The sequence below is a fragment of the Rana temporaria genome, chromosome 8, assembly GCF_905171775.1.
Source record: "Rana temporaria chromosome 8, aRanTem1.1, whole genome shotgun sequence".
NCBI classification, from domain to species: domain Eukaryota; kingdom Metazoa; phylum Chordata; class Amphibia; order Anura; family Ranidae; genus Rana; species Rana temporaria.
In genome coordinates, this window is record NC_053496.1 from 107929045 (window position 1) to 107954484 (window position 25440).

The 25440-nt window shown below is 45.2% G+C and overlaps 1 protein-coding gene across 1 annotated transcript in view; it reads right to left on the bottom strand.

Moving 5' to 3' along the window:
• The window catches only part of SLC29A3 (solute carrier family 29 member 3), a 103086-nt gene that overhangs the window by 56321 nt on the left and 21325 nt on the right, over positions 1-25440 (bottom strand). The window contains exon 3 of the mRNA XM_040320487.1: positions 9187-9269. Coding sequence (XP_040176421.1) covers positions 9187-9269 — 83 coding nt within the window. The remainder of the gene's footprint in view (positions 1-9186; positions 9270-25440) is intronic.

The window sequence follows — 25440 nt, forward strand, 5'->3', positions numbered from 1 at the left end:
ATGTATAAAATACATTCGCATATTAATACAGAGGAGTCGGAGTCGGAAGTACATAAAACTGAGGAGTCGGAGTCGGAACATTTATCTACCGACTCCACAGCCCTGGTTGTACCCATCAAAAAGTCCTTGTGCAGAAACTTCCTCATTTAATAAAAATTTTATTTTTGAGGGAAAAAAAAAAAGCTACATATTGACAGACCATTCCACTTCTCTGCTGATGTGGGCAGCATCACAGCTTGTAAGACAAAGGGTTAAGCCGCCAGCACTTATTTGTGAGTCAGTGTGGGTCTCAGCATGAAATGACACTACCCATCATATTTGTGACAGCCAATTATACCAGGTAAATACGTAAAGATCCTTGTTGTTAATGTTGTTTATTTCTCTAGGTGAAAAAAAAAAAAAGAAGAAGTTTAGCCCCCAATGCCAGTTATTTTTACCAGCTCATCCTCCACGAGGTATGGATATTTATTCTCAGCCTTAACAGCACATGTACTGGTGACGTTAGCCAGATGCTAATAACCTGTGTTCAGGGAATGCAGAAAGAGGTCTGAGAACTTTCCCCGAGCCTGCCATCAGTGGGAGATAATTAGCTGTCTGAGCTGGGTGCAAACTTAGAAATTCCCCCATCAGAGATACTTGGAGTAGAGGGGATAGTAACCAGAAAGGTGAATAAACACAGTAAACAATAGAAGATGAAAAGCCGACGGTCGCTGTTTATAATTTGGCGATAAACATCTCAACTATTAAGATTACAGCTCCAAAGTAGCGATACTGAAATGGCGCCCTCCTGCCTTTAAACAGTGCCAGTCCTACGATAGTAGAAAGTGTTTTCTTATATTCTATGAACTTACCTAGTCTCATCTTTTATATACGACAGACCCATAGACCTAATGAACCCTTGCCAAGACATACGTTACCCGACCCACCCATTCTCTTATAGTCATAAATGGCAGCAGAAGCCCTGAAATACTTAAAGGCAGGGTTTGACAAATTTGCTTGGAATCTAGGAGCCAGCTAAAAAAGTTAGGAGCCAGAAAATGCGCCCGTCCCGACGAGCTCGCACGCAGAAGCAAACGCATACGTGAGTAGCGCCCGCATATGTAAATGGTATTCAAACCACACGTGAGGTATCGCCACGATCGTTAGAGCGAGAGCAATAATTCTAGCTCTAGACCTCCTCTGAAAACCCAAAACATGTAACCTGTAGATTTTTTTAAACGTTGCCTATGGTGATTTTAAAGGGTAAAAGTTCGTCGCCATTCCACGAGCGGACGCAATTTTGAAGCATGACATGTTGGGTATCAATTTACTCGGCGTAACATTATCTTTCACAATAAAAAAAAAAATTGTGATAACTTTACTGTTGTCTTATTTTTCAATTTAAAAAAAGTGTATTTTTCCCCCCAAAAAAGTGCGATTGCAAGACCGCTGCGCAAATACTGCGTGACAGAAAGTATTGCAACGATAACCATTATAATCTCTAGGGTGTTGGAATAAAAAATATATAGAATGTTTGGGGGGTTCTACTTAGAGGGAAGGAGATGGCAGTGAAAATAGTGAAAGATTACACACTAGAAAGCTGTTTAACTTGTAATGCCAACGGCCACCACCAGATAGCGCCAGCTCACAGGAGGTCACAGCTCACGGAAGGAAGAGCTTGGGACTTCACAAGGCCGCAAAGCCGCGGCCTCAATTACCGGCCGTCGCGCGATCACGCAGCAGGGGGAGGTGGGGCCGCACGGAGACACAGGATCCTGTGCCTCCGTGCGCCCCCACCTCCCCTGCCCCGCGAACGCGGCGGCAATTGAGGCCACGGCTTTGCGGCCTTGCAGGCCGCAAAGCCGTGGCCTCAATTACCGTCCGCCGCGGGCTCCAGGTCACAATTTCTCGTCGCAATTGCGACCTGGTGCCCGGATTTTGTCGACCCCTGCTTAAAGGGGTTGTATAGGTACAATTTTTTTTTCCTAAATACCTTCCTCCTTTACCTTAGTGTAGTCCTCCTTCACTTACCTCATCCTTCCATTTTGTTTTTAAATGTCCTTATTTCTTCTGAGAAATCCTTACTTCCTGTTCTTCTGTCTGTAACTCCACACAGTAATGCAAGGCTTTCTCCCTGGTGTGGAGTGTCGTGCTCATCCCCTCCCTTGGACTACTACAGGAGTGTCAGGACACCCACTAACACACAGCTCCTTGTACCTTTACAACCCCTTTAAGTCTCGTACACACATTTAGATTCTCCGACAACAATTGTGTGATGGCAGGGTTTTGTCGGAACATCCGACCATTTGTATGCTCCATCGGACACTTGTTGTCGGATTTTCCGACAACAAATGTTTTATAGCATGCTTTAAAATTCTCAAACAAATGTGTGCCGTTGGATTATCCAATTGTGTGTACACAAGTCCGTCGGAAAAAAATCCAAAGTACAAACACGCATGCTCAGAAGCAATGCTAACCATAGCACAACATTAGCAGAAGTTGCCCAAAGGGTGGCGCTAAAGAGCAGAAAAACCATGTAGTTTCTGTTTGTTAGCCAACAAAAGTTTTGCCGTTTGTATGCAGAACAAGTTCACGGCCAACGCCCTTCAGACAAAAGTCCTACTTTTTGTGCGCAGAAAATCCGATTGTGTGTATGAGGCTTTACATTGGCTGCAGCATGCACCACTATATGGCTCCATGGCAGTCAAAACATTGGTCACGCTATCTCATCTGAAGGGGAAGATCAGATTGTTGACTGGCTGATCTTCAATAGCAATCCCTTCAACAGAGATCACGTGAACAAACATCAAAGTAGGGCCCAAAAAAAAAAAGTGGAATCGGCAATTAATCTGGTTCGTTTTAAGATACAAAATTGGATTGGATAATCTAGAGCACTGGTCTCCAAACTTTCTCAACAAAGGGCCATTTTACTTTTCTTCAGCGTTTAGGGGGGCCAGACTGTTGCCAGTAGGGGTAGAAATTGTCCTGGCATCAGTGGGAGTAAACAGTGCCCCATCTTTGATACTAGGAGGAATAATGCCCCATTGTTGGCGTCAGTGGGAGAAGTAGTACCTTAACCACTTAAGCCCCGGACCTTTAGGCAGCTAAATGCCCAGGCCAGGTTTTGCGATTCGGCACTGCGTCGCTTTAACAGACAATTGCGCGGTCGTGCGACGTGGCTCCCAAACAAAATTGGCGTCCTTTTTTCCCCACAAATAGAGCTTTATTTTGGTGGTATTTGATAATCTATGCGGTTTTTATTTTTTGCGCTATAAACAAAGATAGAGCGACAATTTTGAAAAAAATGCAATATTTTTAACTTTTTGCTGTAATAAATATCCCCCAAAAACATAACATTTTTTTTTTCCTCAGTTTAGGCCGATACGTATTCTTCTACCTATTTTTGGTAAACAAAAAAAAAAAAATCGCAATAAGCGTTTATCGATTGGTTTGCGCAAAATTTATAGCGTTTACAAAATAGGGGATATTTTTATTGCATTTTTTTTTCGTGACTGCGACATTATGGCGGACACTTCGGACAATTTTGACACATTTTTGGGACCATTGTCATTTTCACAGCAAAAAATGCATTTAAATTGCGAAAATGACAGTTGCAGTTTGGGAGTTAACCACAGGGGGCGCTGAACTTGTTAGGCTTCACCTAGTGTGTGTTTACAACAGTAGGGGGGTGTGGCTGTAGGTCTGATGTCATCGATTGTGTCTCCCCTATAAAGGGGATGACACGATCGATGCGCCGCCACAGTGAAGCACGGGGAAGCCGTGTTTACATACGGCTCTCCCCGTTCTTCAGCTCCGGGGAGCGATCGCGACGGAGCGGCTATAAACGAATAGCCGCGCCGACGTCCCAGATCGCTCCCCGAGGTAAGCCGCCCACCGCACGCAGCTGGGGGGGTCCCGATCGGACCCCCGACCCGCGGAAAGGCAAGGACGTATATATACGCCCATCTGCCTGTCCGTGCCATTTTGCGGACGTAAATAGTCGTGCGGCGGGCGTTAAGTGGTTAAAGGAGAAGTATGGGATTCCATGTTTTTTCCTATTTATACTTACCTCGGTGGATGGAGCATCAGACCGATGCTCCAGCTGTCCCCCGCCGTCTGTGCACTGAGAACCGAGCCACCGAACATCGCCGTTGGCTCGATTCTCACAGTCAGCCTCTTGCTTCTCCACGCTTATTGGAGCGCTGAGCAGTGGAGGGGCGGGGAGAGGCTGCCTCAGTGGCTCGCTGATACGCGGAGACTGCCATCAGGGCAGCTGGCGGATCCCTACTTGGGAAGTTGTGATGACGCGCTGCCCCGACTGATGGCAGTGACGTCAGCGGAGAGTGGACTTCAGACCGATCTCCGCTGAAAACGGGTCATAGGAGGGCAAAACTAATTTCACTCCTGTGACCCAGAAGAGAAGCCCAGCCGAAAAAGCTCAGGCTAGACTTCTCCTTTAAGGGTCAGAAGAAAAAGGCTAGCAAAAGGCCACATCCGGCCCCCGGGCCGCAGCTTGTAGACCACCGATCTAGAGGTACAAAATGTTCCCCTTAAGTGCCATTTATGCTTTAGACGGAGTAGCATAATTGGCCCATGTTCCCGATACAAGGTAGAATCTTTCTTTTCTCAGCCTGTCCATAACCCAACTGCACTCCCCTTGCTGCCTATGTTCCCAGCTCTAAAATGACAAGCTTTGTGCTTTTTCCTGACAGCTGTAGTCATGGCTCCAAGCTGGTAAGTACAATGGAGGCAACGGGTCAGCACCAAGAAATTAGACTAACAGGCTTCTTGTTCTCATGCAGACCTGCTTATGACTGAAGACTGGTTTTCTGGTTTCTTTGTATAATCAAGGCGCTTTCTACTTTCACAATGCTTGCTGTCTCTTCCTTTGTACATATCATAAAATGTCTTCATGAAAAATTTCACCTAAATGTTCTACCTTTTGAGTTGCTACAATTGCACAATAAAGAATTTTTACAATAAAGTTGTAGAATAAAGAAACCCTGCCGTCAGGCTATTCATTTCAACAGCAATCTTCCTACAGAATTAAAGGTGGCTTTAACAGAATTTTTGGAAACTCTTAGCTGGCAAAAGTCTCCATTGTGTAGATATCCAAAAGGCCGAGACTGGTGCTGGGCAAAAGGGAAATATGTAAAAAAGGAAGCATTCAGAATACTTTATTTTTAATTTTTTTTGCTTTTACAGTAATACCTTACGAGCATAATTCCAGAAGTAATTTCCCCAATAGTTCCAGAAGAATGCTTGTAATCCAAAGAACTCTTATATCAAAGCGAGTTTCCCCATAGGAAATAATGGAAACTCAGATAATCCATTCCACAGCAACCGTTTGTCTCTGCAGTACCGCATGTTACCAGAGGTGCGGGGGCGCTGCAGACCACTTAGAGACGCACTCAGACACTCGGAGACGGAGTGTCCCTGAGTGTTTCCGAATGTCTCCAAGCGTCACCGGCGCCCCCACCTCTGGCCAAATACAGTACTGCACACCTCAGTGGCTTAAATCCTGCTAGTTTTGTGAGACAACGCTAGCAAAGCAAGTCTGGATTATTTTTTTTTATTTTTTTTTAAATAGCTTGTATTGCGAAACACTCGTAAACTGTGTTATTCGCAATCCAAGGTTCCACTGTAACTGCATTTTTTTTGGTATCAGTGTTTGCACCTGGCAAGGTAAAGTAATCCCAACAGCTAAAAAGCCACTGGATTACTTTTACAAATGGTGGAAAAAGGCCCCCCCCTCCTTCCGCTGCCCCTTTATGGGCTCTCCTGTGCAATTGGATGCCCCCTAATACTTACCCAAGCCCTCTCTCAATCTAGCGATGTTGCACAAGAGACTCTGCTGTCGGAACTCTCCCTCCTCATTGACTGAGACAGTAATGAAGTGCCATTGGCCCCTCGCTGCTGTCAAAGTCAATGAGCCAATAAGGAGAGAGAGAGGTGGGGGCTGGACAGCAGCTCCATGTCTGAATGGACACAAGGAGCTGCGGCTCGGGTACCCCTATAGCAAGCTGCTTACTGTGGGGGCACTCAACATGAGGGAGGAGACAGGAGCACAGAAGAGGGGCTCGAGAAGAGGAGGATCTGGGCTTCTCTGTGCAAAACCATTTCACAGAGCAGGAAAGTATAACAGGTTTATTATTTTTAACATGAAAATAAAACACAAGACTTTACAATTTCCTTTTGAATCATACTTACTTAAGTGGATGCAGCATTGATCCGATGCTGCATCTGTCCCCCACTGGCTCTAAGGCTGAGAACTGAGTGATCAAAGACCGCCGATCGTTCGGTTCTAGTGACGGTCAGTCACTTCCTCTCTGCTCTGCCCCCCCCCCTCACTGGAGTGCTGGGCTGTGGAGGAGATGGGAGTGGCTGGCTCATGCTCTCAGCGGATTACTGAGGGGCTGAGCCGGGTGCTGGTCCAGGCATGTGGGTGGATCCCGACCATATGGTCGCAATCTTTCCTAAACCTGGACCGGCTTTGTAATGTCAGCTGACAGCATGCTTCAGATGCTTCTGGGTTGCTCTGTGCAAATCCACTGCAACAGAGCAAATGAGTATAACATGTTTGTCATTTTTTACAAATAAAAACAGACTTTAGGCTTTTGGGGATTTTTAGGTACTGTCGTTTAACGTCGTTCCACAGGCAGACATAAATTTATAAATTTTAAAGACATTTTCTTGGCATAACACCATCTTTTACCATTACTATTGTGTTTTTGTGTTCATTAATTTCCTTTAAGTATGGTTTGACAAGGTTTCCGACAGGTTGTATTTGAGATTCAGTCGCCGATATGTGGAGCCGCCGAGCTCCCTTGTTGTCTGCCTGTGATTTATTGCATGGTGTCATACACTGCTTACGCTACTGTTCTGCTAAAGTTTTGTATTGGTTTTTTTTGTGTCATGGGTGTTAACCTGTGGCTAATAAAAACGTATTTGAAAAAAAAAAAAAATTATTAAAGTGTATTTGTTTCCAAAAACTTGCATTTGAAAAACCACTGCGCAAATACTGTGCGACGTAAGATTATGTAACACCCACCATTTTATTTTCCAAGGCCTCTTATTAAAAAAATATATAATGTTTGGGGTTTCTAAGTAGATTTCTAGCAAAAAAAAAAAAAATCAGAATTGGCCCGGACGTGGTTAAAGTGGTTGTAAACCCTTACATACCACTTTCACCTACAGGTAAGCCTAGAAGTAAGGCTTACCTGTAGGTGCTGGAAATATCTCCTAAATCTACGCGGTTTAGGAGATATTTATAGATAGCTGTATGGCGATTTCTTTTGTGCATGTACCGAAGTTAGAAAGGGCACGCTCTGCCGTTTCTAGCTCGGGTCATGCCGTGACTGGCGGCACTTGCGCAGGAGTGACGTCACGCGACTCCGGCCAGTCACAGAGCCAGAGTTTGCGGCCCGGGAAAAAAGAGGGGTGAAGAATAGACGGTAAGTGTCACATAATGGGCTCCTATGCGATGCAGGAGCGTGTGTGTGCGGTGACGGTGTTTGGCGCCAAAACTCCCCATTTAAACAGCCTGACCCCTCAACAACTTGCTGTCCAGTCTACCGCGTATCCCTGGAGAATCTTGCACCTGTATACCCGTTTGTATTCTGATTACCTGACCCGGCTTCCTCTGACCTCTCCTGCCTGCAACCTGTCTCTGACCCCGGCTACGTCTGACCACCGCACCTGCTCTGCCCCTGGCTCTGTTCTCTGCCTGCCTGTTATACCGACCCGGCCTGAACTTTGACTACCCCTTTGGACTTTGCTCTGGCTTCCGATCTGCCCGCCTGTGTTTGACCTGCCTCACCTGCTTGATTCCTGTCCCACAAGTGCCGCACCTCCACTCCAGCTTGCCGCTAGCATCCTGCCAGGACCTTGGTGCACCTTCCTGCTGCCGCATCCGGCCACTACTCCGCTTACTACCAGGCGCTTGTGCCCCTCTGAACTCTTGACCCCCTGTCTACTCTACCAGGGGCTCCTGAGTCAGAGGCTTACGAGAGGCCGCTCCCTACACGTTGGGCTTCACCACCAGGTATGTGACAATGGGGTAGATTCAGTAACAATTACGCATATTTTACGTAGGCGCAGGGCACCGTTTTTGCCCTGCGCCCCCACAAATTTACTGCGCTACCCGCGATTCACAGAGCAGTAGCTCCGTAAATTGCGTGTGCGCTCTTTAAAATTGCCCGGCGTAAGCGCGCACAATTTAAATGATCCCGTAGGGGGCGGGAATCATTTAAATTAGGCGCATTCCCGCGCCGATCGTAGAGCGCATGCTCCGTCGGGAAACTTTCAAAGTGAACGTGAATGGCGTCCAGCGCTATTCACGAATCACTTATGCAAACTACGTAAAGTTAAAATTTCGCGACGCGGGAACGACGGGAATACGCAACATTGGCTGCCCCTGCTAATAGCAGGGGCAGCCTTACGCGAAAACCGCCGTACGCAAACGACGTAAACTGCGTACGCAGGGCTCGCGTAACATTGTGAATCGGCATTAGTATGCAATTTGCATACTATACGCTGAGCACAACGGGAACGCCACCTAGCAGCCATCGCAAGAATGCAGCCTAAGATATGCGGGCATAAGAGCCTTATGCTACGCATATCTTAGGCTGCAGTCGGCGTAACAAGGTTCCTGAAACAGGAGCATTCGTTACGCCGGCGCAAGTAAGCAATTGCGCTGCGTAACTATGGTTACGCATGCGCAATTGCTCTCTGAATCCGGGCCAATATGTCTACAGATATGAAATAGTGCATGAGATTCATATACTCATATATTCATAACCAGGTCCAATTCAATTCTTGATTTCTAGCTCTTATTGTTTGTTAATCCTCCCAAAAATAACCTCAAGAAATCCTGGCGTATAATGAGTAAGGAAGGCTCTGTTCTTTTACTTAACATTTATAGGCAAAGGAAAAATCCAGCCCACCAACACAATCCATAATGCTTTGAAAATCATGGAAGCAAAACACGCCGAACACTACTCATCCCTCCAGCTTAAGTAAATTTACTGAAGATACCCACAGAACACACTAAATAGCTTTCAACTATTGCATATGTAAATTTGACCTTTCAATGCAGTTCCTTGCTGTTCAAATATCATTTGTGGAAAATGCTAAACGCTTAATGAGGGAATTTTTATTACAGAGCAAACAAAATAGATGCTAAAGAACCGTAAAGGCAATCTTTACCTGTTCACCAGGAAGAAATTCAGCATAAGACATGGCACTGACGGTACAGAACTGGCAATGGAAAAGTAACTTTCAAAGTAGTCCTGGAAGAGAAAAAGAGAAAAAGAGCCATTAGATACAGGAATAATTATAAAAACATTCATTTAGAATTGTTAAAGCTCACGCACAAGACCCAGGAAGTGCAGAATCACAAATATAATATAATATATATATATATATATATATATATATATATATACACACACACACACACACACACAAACAAACACACCTGATTCTGCACAGAGCGGCCGTCCTGTAGCAGTAATGGTGCCAGGGTGAATAATAATGACCGCTGGGCTCCCACGATCGGTCGTGACAAAGCGAGAACTGGGATCTGTGTGTGTAAACGCACAAATCCTGGTTCTGTCAGGGGAGGGGAGACAGATTGTGTTTTCCTACAAAGTAGGAACAACAATCTGTCTCCTCCTCTAGTGAGGATTGTACTGGCAATGTTATTGTTTTAATTAAAGGGGTTGTAAAGGTAAAAAAAAAAAATCCTAAATAGCTTTCTTTACCTTAGTGCAGTCCTCCTTCACTTACCTCATCCTTTGATTTTGCTTTTAAATTTCCTTATTTCTTCTGAGAAATGCTCACTTCCTGTTCTTCTGTCTGTAACTCCACACAGTAATGCAAGGCTTTCTCCCTGGCGTGGAGAAAGCCTCTACTTTGCAGATAGAGAAAGTAGCTGTTGTGTTAGTGGGCGTCCTGACACTCCTGCTCGCCCCCTCCCCCCTCAAGAGGCTTTCTCCACACCAGGGAGAAAGCCTCGCATTACAGTGTGTAGTAACAGACAGAAGAACAGTAAGTGAGAATTTCTCAGAAGAAATAAGGACATTTAAAAGCAAAATGGAAGGATGAGGTAAGTGAAGGAGGACTGCACTAAGGTAAAGGAAGCTATTTAGGGGGGGGGGGGGGGGAATACCTTTACAACCCCTTTAAATAAAATAATTTTAGTCGTTTTCCAACCATGTGTGATTAACCAAAAATCTTTTCCGATATTGCCATTTTACCAACCTGACAGCTTATTATTCTAAGAGCCGGTTCACACAGGTACAACACGACTCTGGACGCGACTTTGCGAGGCAACTTCAGCGCGACTTTGGGGCGACTTACAAGGCAACTTCAAGTCGCCTCTAGGACAAATGCGACTTTGCCAGTGGCCAATCGCATGATAATCTGCTCTGTGAGAGGGAGGGGTGGTTTGCCTTAGAAAACTATTTTCACTTCTTGGAAGCTACTAGTAAGCATCACATGAAACATGTCAGCCACCTTTTTCCTGTTCACTTCATTTTTTTGACTGCATTGTTTTGGTTGTTTTTTGGATTTCATTTGTACAATAAAGACATCGTTTTAGGGAGTGCGGCTGTCCAGGATCTTCTTTTATCCAATGCACCTGTGCATAGCCAGCACCTTTTTGGTTTAGTGGGACAGAAGCAAAGCCAAGGGATCAGCAGTTTTTAGAGCAGTATCATCTCTCAAAGTTGTATCAGTTAAGACAGGGGATCCGACTTGGAGGCGACTTCCATTGAAATCAATGGGTACAAGTTGCCTAGAAGTCGCCTTGAAGTAGTACAGGAAACTTTTCTGAAGTCGGAGCGACTTCAGTAGTGTACATTAAGACGGCTCTCATTCACTTCCATGTAATTTGTCATGTTGCGCGACTTGGGGCAACACAAGTCGCCCCCCAGGTCGCGATAGTGTGAACCGGCTCTAAATAAAAAACCTTAATTTTGTTTGCAAATAAAGATTCTAACTACCAACAAGAATAAGTCCTTAAAGAGCACCTGTCATTTTAGATCCATCATGGCAGTGCCCGTTAGCGGGCATCCATTAACCTGCTGCCACATCCCTCACCTTGTTGCGTCACTGCGGCATCACCAACCGTCCCATTAAAGTGAATGGGACGGTCGGTGAGTCAACAGCGGGTCAGAGGAGGAGCCAATGCGGGACACAGATGACAGCTGTTCTTTAAAAATTATGATTTCAATCAAGTTGATTTAAATCAAGCCTTTCTTTATCGTTACATCACGGGACACAGAGCGGCATTCATTACTATATGGGTTATATGGAGTACCTTCAGGTGATGGACACTGGCAATCTCAAACAGGAAATGCCCCTCCCTATATAACCCCCTCCCATAGGAGGAGTACCCCAGTTTTTACGCCAGTGTCTTAGGTGTTGGTCATGGTTTAGCTTGCCTCCGCATCCTTGGGATTAGGTGAGCTAACCGGTTCTGTCCAAAGGCCTCAGCGCTAAAGTGGTCAGTAACCGGACCCCAAACCCTTGGGGTATAGCCCATAATGCTTTTCTTTTTAGAGAGCTGGACCCTGGGCCCAGAACTTAGAAACCTTTGGGGGCCTAATGTTTCTGTTGCCAGGGTGCTATATGGGCCCAGGACAGTGGATCCTTCATAGGAACCCAGGGCCTGAAGGTCTAGACATCCCCACGGAGATGGGGGAAGATTGGGCCTCTTGCTTGGCAAAGTCCTGCGGCATGGAGCAGGTAAGTGAGGGGAAAACTTGCGGAACTTGGTTCTTAGCAGGTTTTTTCTGGGGGGTCACAGGGGACATGCCTAAAGTTATGCGCTGCATCTGGCAAACTAGTCACATATCTTAATGATAGGATGGCTCTATGTGTATTATTCCCCATAAGAAGTGACCTCCCTTGTAGTGTTGGAAAAGCATTGAGTGGGGCCTGTGTGATATAATGTGTATGTGTGTGTCAGAGAGCTGTGCTTACCTGCAAGCCTCCAGGCGATGCTCCATCAGTCTTCCTCCTCAGAGCCTGCAAAGCAGGCAAAACGCTGACCTCCTCGTGGTTCCAGGATGGAGCAGAGAGGCTCCCTTCCCCCCAACCCCCCCCCCCCCAGTCGGCGGGCGCGCGCGCGTTCCCGTGTTATAGGCGCAATTCGCGCCGTTTAGCTGAGGGGGGAAGGGCGGGTCAGTGGCTTAAGGAAGGGGCGGCCCTTCCTTTTTTCGTTTCAACAGCTCATTCTAACATTGGAACTGAGGAGGAAAAGACCAGAGCGGCAGCACGGGGCGCCGAGGACACACAGTGGCCAGAAAGGATATTGCAGTCTTCAGAAGACTGTTTTCAAGCCTAGAAATAGGCTGTTTCTTTTCCATCTCATAGTTTTTCTTTGCAATACTACTCAGGGGGACAGAATGCTTTTTCTTTCCTGGATTTGAAACAAAAAACGAAAAAAAAAAAAAAAGTCATCTAGGGGAGAGGAGGCATTTTTTATCCCCCAAACAGGTGTTTGGGCAATTAACTATTTATAGTTCCAAGTACCAATAAGCTAGCAGGTGTACCTCGGTATTGTACCATGGCATCCGGATCAGAGGGTACAAGAGGTGGGGATTCCCCCAGAGGGATCTGGGGCTGGAGCTGGCGCGGGTCAGTCCAACCCTAAGATAGTCACGGACGAGGTATTACTCACCTCTTTAAAAGAGATGGATTAAAGAATGGGAAAAAATGATAGCCACAGCTATGCGGGGCAGTAAACGGATTAGATCTCCGTCGCCCGAGCGCGGACCCTCAGAAGAGGAGGTCCTTTCCTCAGGGGAATTGGACGACCTCTTGGACAAGGACCAAGTGGGTTCAGGGATCGAAGATCCGGATACAGAGGAATCTGGAGCAGTCTCCCAAGGGGAGAGCTGGTGGATTCAAGCCTTAACGGACTTGGTCCATAGTGCATTCAACTTGCCAGTACCAGATCTCCAGGTATCGACGGTTTCAGCTTTGGGCTCACTGAGGGCGCCTCAAAGCAATGCAGTGTTTCCGATCCATCCTCTACTAGAGGGAGTTTTGTTCCAAGATTGGAACAAGCCAGATAAGATCTTCTTACCACCTAAAAGATTCTCTGCCCTATATCCTATGGAGGATACATTTTCCAAAAAATGGGCTACTCCTGCAGTGGACGCAGCCATCTCATGTGTTAACAAATCGTTAACATGCCCTGTAGAAAACATACAGGTGTTCAAGGATCCAGTTGATAAACGCTTGGAAGCACTACTTAAGAACTCCTTCACTACTGCAGGGGCAGTAGTACAGCCAGCTGTGGCTGCGATTGGGGTTGCTCAAGCATTATCGGATCAAATTAAGCAGATGCTTAAACTTATTCCTGCCCAGCAGGCAGAAGAATTTTCGGATGTCCCTAGGGCCATATGTTTTACGGTAGACGCAATTAAGGATTCTATCCAGCAAGCGTCACGTTTATCGTTATCCCTTATCCATATGAGAAGACTCTTATGGTTAAAAAGCTGGGAGGCCGAGCCCCCATGCAAGAAGCTCCTGGTAGGGTTCCCCTTCCATGGAGGTCGACTCTTCGGAGAAGACCTAGATAAATACATTCAGACCATTTCAAATGGCAAAAGTACTCTCTTGCCAACTAAAAAGAAGTTTCAGGGGCCTGCGTTTAAACGACAGTACTCCCCTGGGCAGGGGCCCTCTAATGCCAAACAGTATCGACGGCCTCCTGCGAAAGCAAACTTCGGCTTCAACAGCAAGTCGCAAGGACAGGCTGCTAGAGGCAGAAAGCAGTGGTTTCGCAAACCAGCAAAACCAGCCCCCAAGCCGACCTTATGAAGGGGCGCCCCCACCCACGAAGGTGGGGGGGAGGCTGCGACTCTTTTCAGAGGTTTGGGAAGCCAGCATTCCCGACGAGTGGGTACGGTCTTCCGTGGCCACGGGCTACAAATTAGATTTCCTAAAGTTTCCTCCTCCTCATTTCCAGGAGTCGAGGATTCCAAACGATCCGGAGAAGGGAGCCGCATTAATGTCGGCATTAAATCATCTACTTTCCCAGGAAGTAATAGTAGAGGTACCAGTCCGGGAACAGGGGCTGGGTTTCTACTCCAACCTATTCATCATCCCAAAGTCCAATGGAGATGTCAGGCCAATTTTTGACCTAAAGATGGTAAATGCATACCTAAAAGTCCGCTCATTTCGGATGGAATCCGTGCGGTCAGCAGCTGCCACACTCCAAAAGGACGACTTCATGGCGTCCATAGACATAAAGGATGCCTACCTTCATGTTCCAATTTATCAGCCACATCAAAGATATCTACGCTTCATGGTGGCTTCGCGTCATTTCCAATTCGTGGCGCTTCCCTTCGGGTTGGCTACGGCCCCCCGGGTGTTCACGAAGGTCCTAGCTCCAATCCTAGCCAAGCTAAGGATCTAAGGGGTCACGATCCTAGCATACCTGGACGACCTCCTAGTCATAGATCACTCGTCTCCCGGCTTGGAGCGAGCAGTGGCCCTCACGGTCCAATACCTCGAGAAGTTCGGCTGGGTCCTAAATCGAGAAAAGTCAGCTTTCCTGCCCACAAGGCAGTTGGAATATCTCGGCATGAGATTAGACACAGAACAACAAAGAGTGTTTCTACCTCTGAGGAAGGTCAAAGCCATCAAGGAATTAATCCTACTGGTTCTAAGCAAGAAGGAACCGACTATTCGCCTATGTATGAGGTTACTAGGCAAGATGGTGGCCACATTCGAGGCGGTACCATACGCCCAGAGCCACACTCGCATCCTGCAGGCAGCCATCCTGTCAGCATGGAGCAGAAGGCCACAGGCCTTGGATATCCCGTTGCCGCTCTCATCAAGAGTCCGACAAAGTCTGTGTTGGTGGTTAGACCCTCAGAACCTACTGAAGGGGAAGTCTTTCAGCCCAGTGGCTTGGAAGATAGTGACCACAGACGCCAGCCTGACGGGCTGGGGAGCAATTTTGGATGGTTGCACTCGCCAAGGTACTTGGGCAAAGCCAGAGAAGCAGTTGCCCATCAACATCTTGGAGCTCAGAGCTGCTCGACTAGCCCTCAGGGCTTGGACGTCAAAATTGCAGGGGTTCCCGGTGAGAATTCAATCAGACAATGCCACGGCCGTGGCATACATAAATCACCAAGGGGGAACCAGGAGTCAAGCCGCTCAGAGAGAGGTGAGCTTGATTCTCCTATGGGCAGAGGCTCATGTGCCCTGCATATCGGCAATATTCATTCCAGGAGTGGACAACTTTCAGGCGGACTTCTTAAGCCGCCAGACTCTATTGCCGGGGGAATGGTCTCTGCATCCACAAATCTTTCAAGCACTCTGCCAAAGATGGGGAGTGCCGGACGTGGATATCATGGCATCGAGACTCAACAAGAAGCTAGACAGGTTCATGTCCCGCTCAAGGGATCCGATGGCCTGCGGAACCGATGCGCTGGTTTGCCCTTGGCATCAGTTCAAACTTCTTTATGCGTTTCCCCCGCTCCAGTTACTACCCCGCCTGCTGCGCAGGATCAGGGTGGAGCACATACCAGTTATCCTGGTAGCTCCAGCATGGCCCAGAAGGGCATGGTACTCACTAATCTTAAGGATGGTAGTGGGAGACCCTTGGACTCTTCCTCTACGGCCAGACCTGCTATCGCAAGGTCCGATCCTCCACCCTGCCTTACGGCATCTAAATTTGACGGCCTGGAAGCTGAATCCCTGATTCTCAGGGGTAGAGGTCTGTCTCAGAAAGTAATCTCTACCCTAATCAGAGCCAGGAAACCGGTCTCTAGGGTGATTTATCACAGGGTCTGGAAGGCCTATGTAGGCTGGTGTGAGTCCAAGCTATGGCTTCCTCGCAAGTTCACCATCGATAGAGTTTTAAGTTTTCTCCAGCTAGGAGTGGATAAAGGATTGGCATTAAGCACAATCAAAGGACAGATTTCTGCTCTGTCAGTGTGGTTTCAGCGGCCGCTGGCCACCCACTCGCTGGTTAAGACCTTCCTTCAAGGGGTCTTACGTATTAAACCTCCAGTTAAATCCCCGCTTTGCCCGTGGGATTTAAATCTTGTTCTGTCAAGTTTACAGAAACAACCGTTTGAGCCGTTGGCTGAAATTCCTTTGGTTTTACTGACAAGGAAGTTAGTATTTTTGGTCGCCATAGTTTCCGCAAGAAGAGTTTCGGAACTGGCGGCCTTATCCTGTAAGGAACCATATCTTATTTTTCATAAGGACAAGGTCGTTCTCCGCCCTCATCCTTCCTTCCTACCGAAGGTTATATCCAGTTTTCATCTAAACCAGGATTTGGTATTACCATCCTTCTTCCCTAAACCTACTTCCAGAAAGGAAGGGTTGCTGCATACCTTGGATATTGTCAGGGCCATGAAGGCCTATCTTAAAGCTACAGAGAAGATCCGGAAAACAGATGTGCTGTTCATTTTACCGGATGGGCCCAAGAAGGGGCAGGCAGCTGCAAAGTCCACCATCTCTAGGTGGATTAAGCAATTAATCACTCAGGCCTACGGCTTGAAAGGGTTGCCTCCTCCAGTATCATTAAAGGCTCATTCTACTAGGGCCATGGGCGCCTCCTGGGCAGCACACCACCAGATCTCTATGGCTCAAGTTTGCAAGGCGGCAACCTGGTCTTCTGTCCACACGTTTACAAAATTTTACCAGTTGGACGTAAGAAGGAATACTGATACAGCCTTTGGGCAGGCAGTGCTGCAGGCTGCAGTTTGAGACCCTCGGATTCCGGGGGCTCCTCTTTTTTGAGTTAAATTTAAAATTTAAGATTATTTTTCTCAACTAAGTTGGATTTATTATGATTTGAGTATATCTCTAAATTAAATCCTTTTGTCTTGGAGATGTTCTCCCTCCCCTCATTGTAAGCATTGCTTTGGGACATCCCATATAGTAATGAATGCCGCTCTGTGTCCCGTGATGTAACGATAAAGAAAAAGAGATTTTTAATACAGCTTACCTGTAAAATCTTTTTCTTGGAGTACATCACGGGACACAGAGCTCCCACCCCTCTTTTGAGGACCATTTTGGGAGGCATACTGCTTGCTACAAAACTGAGGTACTCCTCCTATGGGAGGGGGTTATATAGGGAGGGGCATTTCCTGTTTGAGATTGCCAGTGTCCATCACCTGAAGGTACTCCATATAACCCATATAGTAATGAATGCCGCTCTGTGTCCCGTGATGTACTCCAAGAAAAAGATTTTACAGGTAAGCTGTATTAAAAATCTCTTTTTTTACTAGCGATTCTTTACTAGGGACTCCTCTGACCCACTGTTGACTGACAGTGCCCCCCATTCTCTTTAATGCGACAGCTGGTGATGGTGATTAAACATAGGGAAAAAACTTTTCAGTGGGAGGGAGGTTAAAAAGACACCCGGTCATTCATTGAAACTGGAAGAGACGCAGTTTAACCTTAACGGCTTTAGGACCAGCCGCCGTCATTATACTGTGGCAGGTTGGCTCCCCTGGGCGAAACGCCGCAGGTGTAGGTCGGCCACTTTAAGAGTAAAAGGGGGCGCATGATGCCAGAGCCAATGCGTGTGGCCAGCGGCCATGATTACTCCACAGAGAGCAAGAACGGGGATTGGTCAATGTAAACAGACAGGTCCCTGTTCTGACAGGGGAGGAGAGACAGATTTGTGGTTCCTAGTGATTAGGAACAGCGACCTGTCTCCTCCTCCAGTCAGTCCCATCCCTCCCCCAGTTAGAAACACCTCCCAGGGAACACATTTAACCACTTGATCGCTCCCTAGTGTTAACGCCTTCCCTGCCAGTGACATTTACACAGTAATCAGTGCATTTTTATAGCACTGATCACTGTATAAATGCCAATGGTCCCAAAAATGTGTCAAAAGTGGCCCAAACTGTCCGCTGCAATGTCACAGCCCTGCTTAAAAAAAGAAATATTGCAGCTCGTCGCCATTACTAGTGAAAAATAAAAAGACATAAATCTATCCCCTATTTTTGTATATATATTCAATATACACTTATTGCATTTTTTTTTTTACCACAAATATGTACAAGAATACATATTGGCCTAAACTAATGAAGAAATGTGTTTGTTTTTTTGGATATTTATAATAGCAAAAGGTAAAAAATGATTTTGTTTTTCAAAATAGTCGCTCTTTTTTTGTTTATAGCGAAAAGAAAAAAAAATGCACGTTGTCAAATACAACCAAAAGAAAGTTCTATTTGTGGGGGGGGGGGGGGGGGGGAAGGACATTGATTTTGCTTGGGTACAGCGTTGCACGACAACGCAATTGTCAGTTAAAGCAAAGCAGTGCCGTATCACAAAAAATAGCCTGTCATTAAGGGGGCAAATCCTTCTGGTCCTTTGTAAACTGCGTAGAGGGTTCTTTATTGTCAGAGCGGTAAGGATGTGAAACTCCCTTCCACAAGCATGGCATCAGCAGGTGTTGATAGTTAAAAGATGATGTGCATCTTAATGATAGCAACATACAGGAATATGGGATTTATTATTGACATACACACACAAAACTGTATAGAAAAAGTGACAATCATGTAAAGCATTAAAAATAAAAAGTATGGCTATATAACTTCCAAGTCTTTGCCAGAACACAAATAAATGGCATCCTGCATGAAGTGTTGAGGTGGTGGTTTGTCTCCTCGGATGAAGTACAGGACTGCTCTTCTAGAAGAAAGTCGCAGTTTTGCTCTAGTGGAGCATTTAGCAGGCTGATGCTTTCACTACTGCAGATTTCAATATTCAGCTATTATAAGTGTTTTCAAGGTTAAACAACTTTCTGGCAATTTCCTAGCTTCCAACTTCATATAAAAAAAATAATTCCTAAAACCGCTTTTCTGATCTGGTTATGCCTCTGCAGAAAAGAAAAACAAAAATTACACTTTAAGCCTAGGTTTTCACCAATGCGGTGCTGGAAAACGCCATCCGTGCGTTCCCTGCACCACATTCAAATCGCACTCTGCAGCTGTGTCACTGCAATTCTGTGTGATTCACATGCAGTTCATAGTGTAACCGAGGCTAAGCCAGTTACTTGCTGGCTAGTTAGCGACAGCACAGTGTTGGTTCACCTATGAGATTAGCCCTATTCCTGGTAAATCCAAATTTATTTATTTTATTTTTAAATGCAAAATTAAGTATTGAAATAAAATTGATCAACAAATAATGGATTGTGCAACCTTAACTTTATCGAATTACAAAACATTATTTTATATCAGCACAAATGTGCCTTTTTAGGGCACAGGGGGTATTGTATTATGTGCAAAAAGAAAAGCAAATAGCAGCAACAGTGTGATCATAGCCTGAACAATGTGTTCTCTAATCCAGTGGCCTCCAAACTGTGGCCCTTTGTCTGTCTTTATCCAGCCCTTGGCACAATATTCTTTCCATCGACACTAATGATGGGGCACGGATCCTCCCACTGATACCAACAAGGGGGCACTATTCCTCCCACTGATGCCAACAATAGGGCACTATTCCTCCCACTGATGCCAACAATAGGGCACTATTCCTCCCAGTGATGCCAACAATAGGGCACTATTCCTCCCAGTGATGCCAACAATAGGGCACTATTCCTCCCAGTGATACCAACAATAGGGCACTATTCCTCCCAGTGATACCAACAATAGGGCACTATTCCTCCCAGTGATACCAACAATAGGGCACTATTCCTCCCAGTGATACCAACAATAGGGCACTATTCCTCCCAGTGATACCAACAATAGGGCACTATTCCTCCCAGTGATGCCAACAATAGGGCACTATTCCTCCCACTGATGCCAACAATAGGGCACTATTCCTCCCACTGATGCCAACAATAGGGCACTATTCCTCCCACTGATGCCAACAATAGGGCACTATTCTTCCCACTGATGCCAACAATAGGGCACTATTCTTCCCACTGATGCCAACAATAGGGCACAATTCCTCCCAGTGATACCAACAATAGGGCACTATTCCTCCCAGTGATACCAACAATAGGGCACTATTCCTCCCAGTGATACCAACAATAGGGCACTATTCCTCCCAGTGATGCCAACAATAGGGCACTATTCCTCCCAGTGATACCAACAATAGGGCACTATTCCTCCCACTGGTGCCAACAATAGGGCACTATTCCTCCCAGTGATACCAACAATAGGGCACTATTCCTCCCACTGATACCAACAATAGGGCACTATTCCTCCCAGTGATGCCAACAATGGGGCACTATTCCTCCCAGTGATACCAACAATAGGGCACTATCCCCCCCCCCCCCCACTGATACCTACAATAGGGCACTATTCCTACCATGAAAACCACTGATGGGGCATCCTTTACTGGGGAAAAAAAGGGGGGGGGGTGTAGGGATGGCGCTGTTCTGATGGAAGAGTGTTTGTTGTTAATAGAATAATCTAAACTGGGATTCAAAATAAATGTGGTATTGCCCCCAGCTGGGTGTCGGCCTAAGGAGGTGTGTGATATAATGACGTGTGAAAACACAAAAATGAATATGTATGTGTTGGTGCCTCGGCCGGGTATTTACTGATGCAATGTACCCTCGGCCGGGTATAAATAGGTGCTGCTACTTGTGAATGTGACATCAAACCACAGTGGGAAAAGTAAAATATCTAAACACAATAAATAGATGAACCCCCTGCCGGGTGTTTAAAAATTAAGTGAAAAAATGCATAAATACTCTTAAAATGCATAAATTGAGTCCGTATAAAGTCCAGAAAGATCAATGCAGTGAATCAAATTAAAAATGTGTAAAACAAGAGGAGTGATAAAGTGACTTTGTGCTTAAAGATTCAACGTTGCTGGGTAAACCTTTCAGATCTTGCTCTGTGCGCAACACACCATGCTCTGTACAAAGTTGCACTCACCAGATACTTCTCCCCCTCCTGGGGTATGACGCAGTCACAGTATAAGTGCCACTGTGTAGCAACCTGAGGACAATTGGGGCCGACTCCAGACACTGCTTACGATCCTCCAGAGTGATTTATGCGGAAGAAGTAGGGATGCCCATAGTGTAAATCCGTTAAAATAAAGTTTAATGTGAAAAGCGTTTGAATACTCACATTGTATATTAACAAAAATAGGCAAAAAGGAAAACAAACTGGCGCTGAACAATCTATGTTTGCAGCCCAGACCGGAAGTGTTAAACCGACGTGCCTGTGACTCCGCCCTACGCGTTTCGCCTGTCTGACGTCATCGGCTACACTTCTCTGCTTTATATAGTCCATGGAATCTCATGTGCGATTGCGTGCTACAAACCATTAGCGGTGGCCGTTTTAGGAACAATTTTGCAGACCGAAGTCCACGTGAATAAAGAAGCTACCGCGGCCATATTGGGATAGATTTAGGGGACCGAAGTCCTCTGTATGTTAGTTCCGTAGAAAACCCCCCGTGGAAGATACATAACGGCCATAGAGAAGGGATACAAAAATTACTAAAAAAGCAGAAAACTGCTATGTCCACTTGGGGGATATAAGCCAATACGTGGACAAAAAATATATAGATTAAGGGAAGATAAGTGAAAGAAGAAAGAGGGTAAAAATATGGTTTGGCAGCGCATGAGTTCCATGTTTGTAACAAAACCTTAAATGCCACAATTTAATACGCAAAACTAAACATAAAACATAATGAGAAAATTAAAATAAAAAAACAGAGATATATATATATATATATATATATATTTAGTGAAAACAGGTGCATGGGGATACATGTGTAAACTACGATATGTGTCCGTTGGAAGATAGGTATATGGACAAAAAGATGCTGAAATTAGAAGGAGTGGACATATATCAATATAGTCTAAAAATATGAATACTAAAAAAAATTTGATTCACTGCATTGATCTTTCTGGACTTTAAACGGACTCTTTTTATGCATTTTAAGAGTACTTATTATGCATTTTTTTATCTCATTTTTAAATACCCAGCCGAGGGTTCAAATAGTAAACACCTGGCAGGGGGTTCATCTATTTATTTATTGCGTTTAGATATTTTACTTTGCTTACTGTGGTTTGATGTCACATTCACAAGTAGCCGCAATTTAGCACCAATTTATACCCGGCCGAAGGTACATTGCATCAGTAAACACCCGGCCGAGGCACCAACACATACATATTAATTTTTGTGGTTTTACACTCCACACTTCATTATATCACACACCTCCTTAAGCCAACACCCAGTAATACCACATTTATTTTGAATCCAGTTTGGATTATTCTATTAACAACAAACACTCTTCCATCAGAACCAGGGCTGTGGAGTCGGTAGATAAATGTTCCGACTCCGACTCCTCAGTTTTATGTACTTCCGACTCCGACTCCCCGACTCCGACTCCTCTGTATTAATATGCAAATGTATTTTATACATTCCTTGAGGGAAAGAAACGCAACCTACCACAGGACTACTGGCTGTGAAACCAACAGTCTACTGTATTGCACAGTTTAAGCAAAAGACAAACACAATGAAAACAATCAAGTGACTGGATAGTAGCAGCAGGCATAAACATCAGGAACAGGATCTTTACCAGTTCAAAAATACAAACCACATTATTTATTTGTTTTAGAACAAAAACAAAGCTTATCTATAATGAACCAAAAACAAAATCTGTAAAACCTAGAAATGGTTTATATTAATCTTGAAATGTAGTTGTAGGCTTAGCAAATGCAAATCAATTCAATGTAGAGTTCTAAGGAAGAGAATTGCCTCTGCCAGATCCTCTTTCATAGAGGCTCTTAAGTCAGACTTTATTATTTTTAGGGCTGAAAATAATCTTTCGACACTGACTTGGGTGGGTGGCATTGCAGTAACTATTCTGGCCACATCACTAACGATCTCTGGATAAACAAGGATGGCTTCTTCAACAGTAAGTTTTGATGAGCGATCATACTTTTCAACTTATTTTAGTGCTTTATAAAGCTCCTGTTGGAATTTTTTTATTTGGACACTTACGGGTTCTCTAACATGCGTTCCCTGTAAAAGCAGAACACAACACTATGGAAAGTAGAAGTATTGCAGCTCCTAATTGTGCGTTGCGTGCCATATAGTGAAGCACATGAAAAGCATGCTTCTTCACGGTCACTTAACGTGTTCGTTTTGCGGTTACGTGAGGCACTGCATGCATTGGTCTTTATTCCTACAGTAGAGAAGTCATTAATTATAACTTTTTGTGAATTGGGACATTTAAACTTGCTTTTTTTTTTTTTTTATTCCAATCTAAATTTAGTAGGAGTCGGAGTCGGTGCATTGTTTGCCGACTCCGACTCCAGGTACCCAAAATTTCCCCCGACTCCGACTCCTCGACTCCGACTCCACAGCCCTGATTAGAACAGCGCCATCCCTACACCCCCCCCCCCCCTTTTTCTCATTCTTTTTACTCCACCTAGTGGTAGTAAATTAGTAGGGGCAGCAGTTCTTTGCACCAGTAATTTCCACTCGCTGTTGTGCGTTTGTTCAACCCACACCTTTTTTCTGCATTCTTTACTGGCCCTTCATTTGAAAGATTCAATAAACGTATATAATTGTCTTAAATGCAAAAAGATTGTACTGCTTCCAGACACCATTTTATATTCCATGCATTCCCCCTACAGGGCTTCTGAATCCTATAAGCAGCAAGTAAGGTATTGTTCACCCTGAGGTGAAAAAATACATACAGTATACAAGTGTATATGCTGTGGCTTTTATTACATGACTGATTAGACGTATAACATTTTAATATGTTTTTTATGTTTTACAAGAACAAAACCAAAATTATTATTTTGAAACGTTCTTTCCCCATGCCAGACATATTTTATTGAATGCCGGATCAGATGTGCTGTAATTCAATGTATATGAAATGACCCGTCCTATCTGACTAGTGACTGTGAAAACAGGCCGGGGATTCCGATTCCACGCTGCACCCGTCAGGGGTATAATAAATGATGTGCTTCAATGGAGGAGACTCAATCCACATTTCATTGGAAAAGAGGGAAAATCATCAAGTTCTCCTTTATTATTCAGTGAGCCTGGCCACTCGTCTTCCCTAACCTTTCCAGAGATTTGTAGCTGAAGACCTGCAATGCTTTTCAAACCAGAGGTATAAAATATTAGAAAAAAGGCATATTTACCAAGAATTTACACGTTGTTTTTTTTTTGCATTACAGAGTGAATTTATGTGCGATTTGCAGCATAAAGATCCCTGTGCACTGGAAAAATTGTTCCAATTCATTGTAAGCTCCTTGATGGCAGGGACTGGTGTGAATGTACAATATAAATGTGTAAATCGCTGTGTAAGAGCCGGTTCACACTGGGGCGACTCGTCAGGCGACTCAGCCGCCTGACAAGCCGCGTCCGATTCTATTCACCAGAACCGTTCTAATAGGAGCGACGCAAGTCGCTCTGACTTTCAGCCCAGGTTCACACTGGGTACGATTTGAGATGCGATTTCACATGTCAAATCGGCGGCATTTGCCGGCAATGACACCGTCCTAATCAGATGCGGCGCTGCACCAATTTCAAAAAGTAATTCCTGTACTACTTTTTGCAACAAACTTTTTGCAGAAACCTACACAGATGTCTCTTAAATCGCGGGCGAAATCGGGACTGCCAGCGGGAGTGAAATCGTGCGAGTTCAGCTGAACTCGCACGGCTTCACTCCCACAGCCCAGTGTGAACCTGGGCAGAAAAAGGTTCTTGTACGACTTCGGGGGCGACTTGCATTGACTTCTATATAGAAGTCATTTTGCAAGTCGCCTCTGAAGTCGTCTTCAGGACGCCTTGCCGAGTCGCCTCCAAAGTCGTGTCGCCGCAGTGTGAACCGGCTCTAAACTGACAGAGCTATACAAGTATAAATAATAAATAAAAATAAATAAAATGATGTGCAGTAGCATAGAGTCTTCTTTGTTGCCTTAAATTAAGAATATGTCTGATAGTTTACCATGTTTGCCCATTATGTATGTGCAGTGGGAGAGTCCTTTGCACCACTATGTGCCATTGGATGTGTCTGAGTGGTTGCTGGAGTGCAGGGTGGGGACACTTTTTGCCAGGACCCCTGAAGAAGGGGGCTCTAGGGGATGGTACAGCCTCTAACCTTTGCACAACAAAGTGATAAAGGGGAGTGTATGCTGTTGTGCACACATCATAACTGGAGAATATAATAATAATAATAATAATAATAATAATATTATTATTATCTAGGATGTTGTGGAGGCTAATGCCTCGTACACACAACCGGTTTTCCTGTCAGGAAAGAAAGAAAAAAAAACGCAGTTTTTCCCGATGCAATTCCTCTCCAACCTGCCTTGCCTACAGACGTTCATGCCAAATCCCGCCTGAGCAAAGCGCAGTGATGTACAACACGACTATAAAAGGGGAAGTTCCATTCAAATGGAGCCACCCTTTGGGCTGCTTTTGCTGATCCTCGTGTTAGTAAAAGTTTAGTGAGAGAAGATTCACGCTTCATACTTGATTCTGAGCATGCACG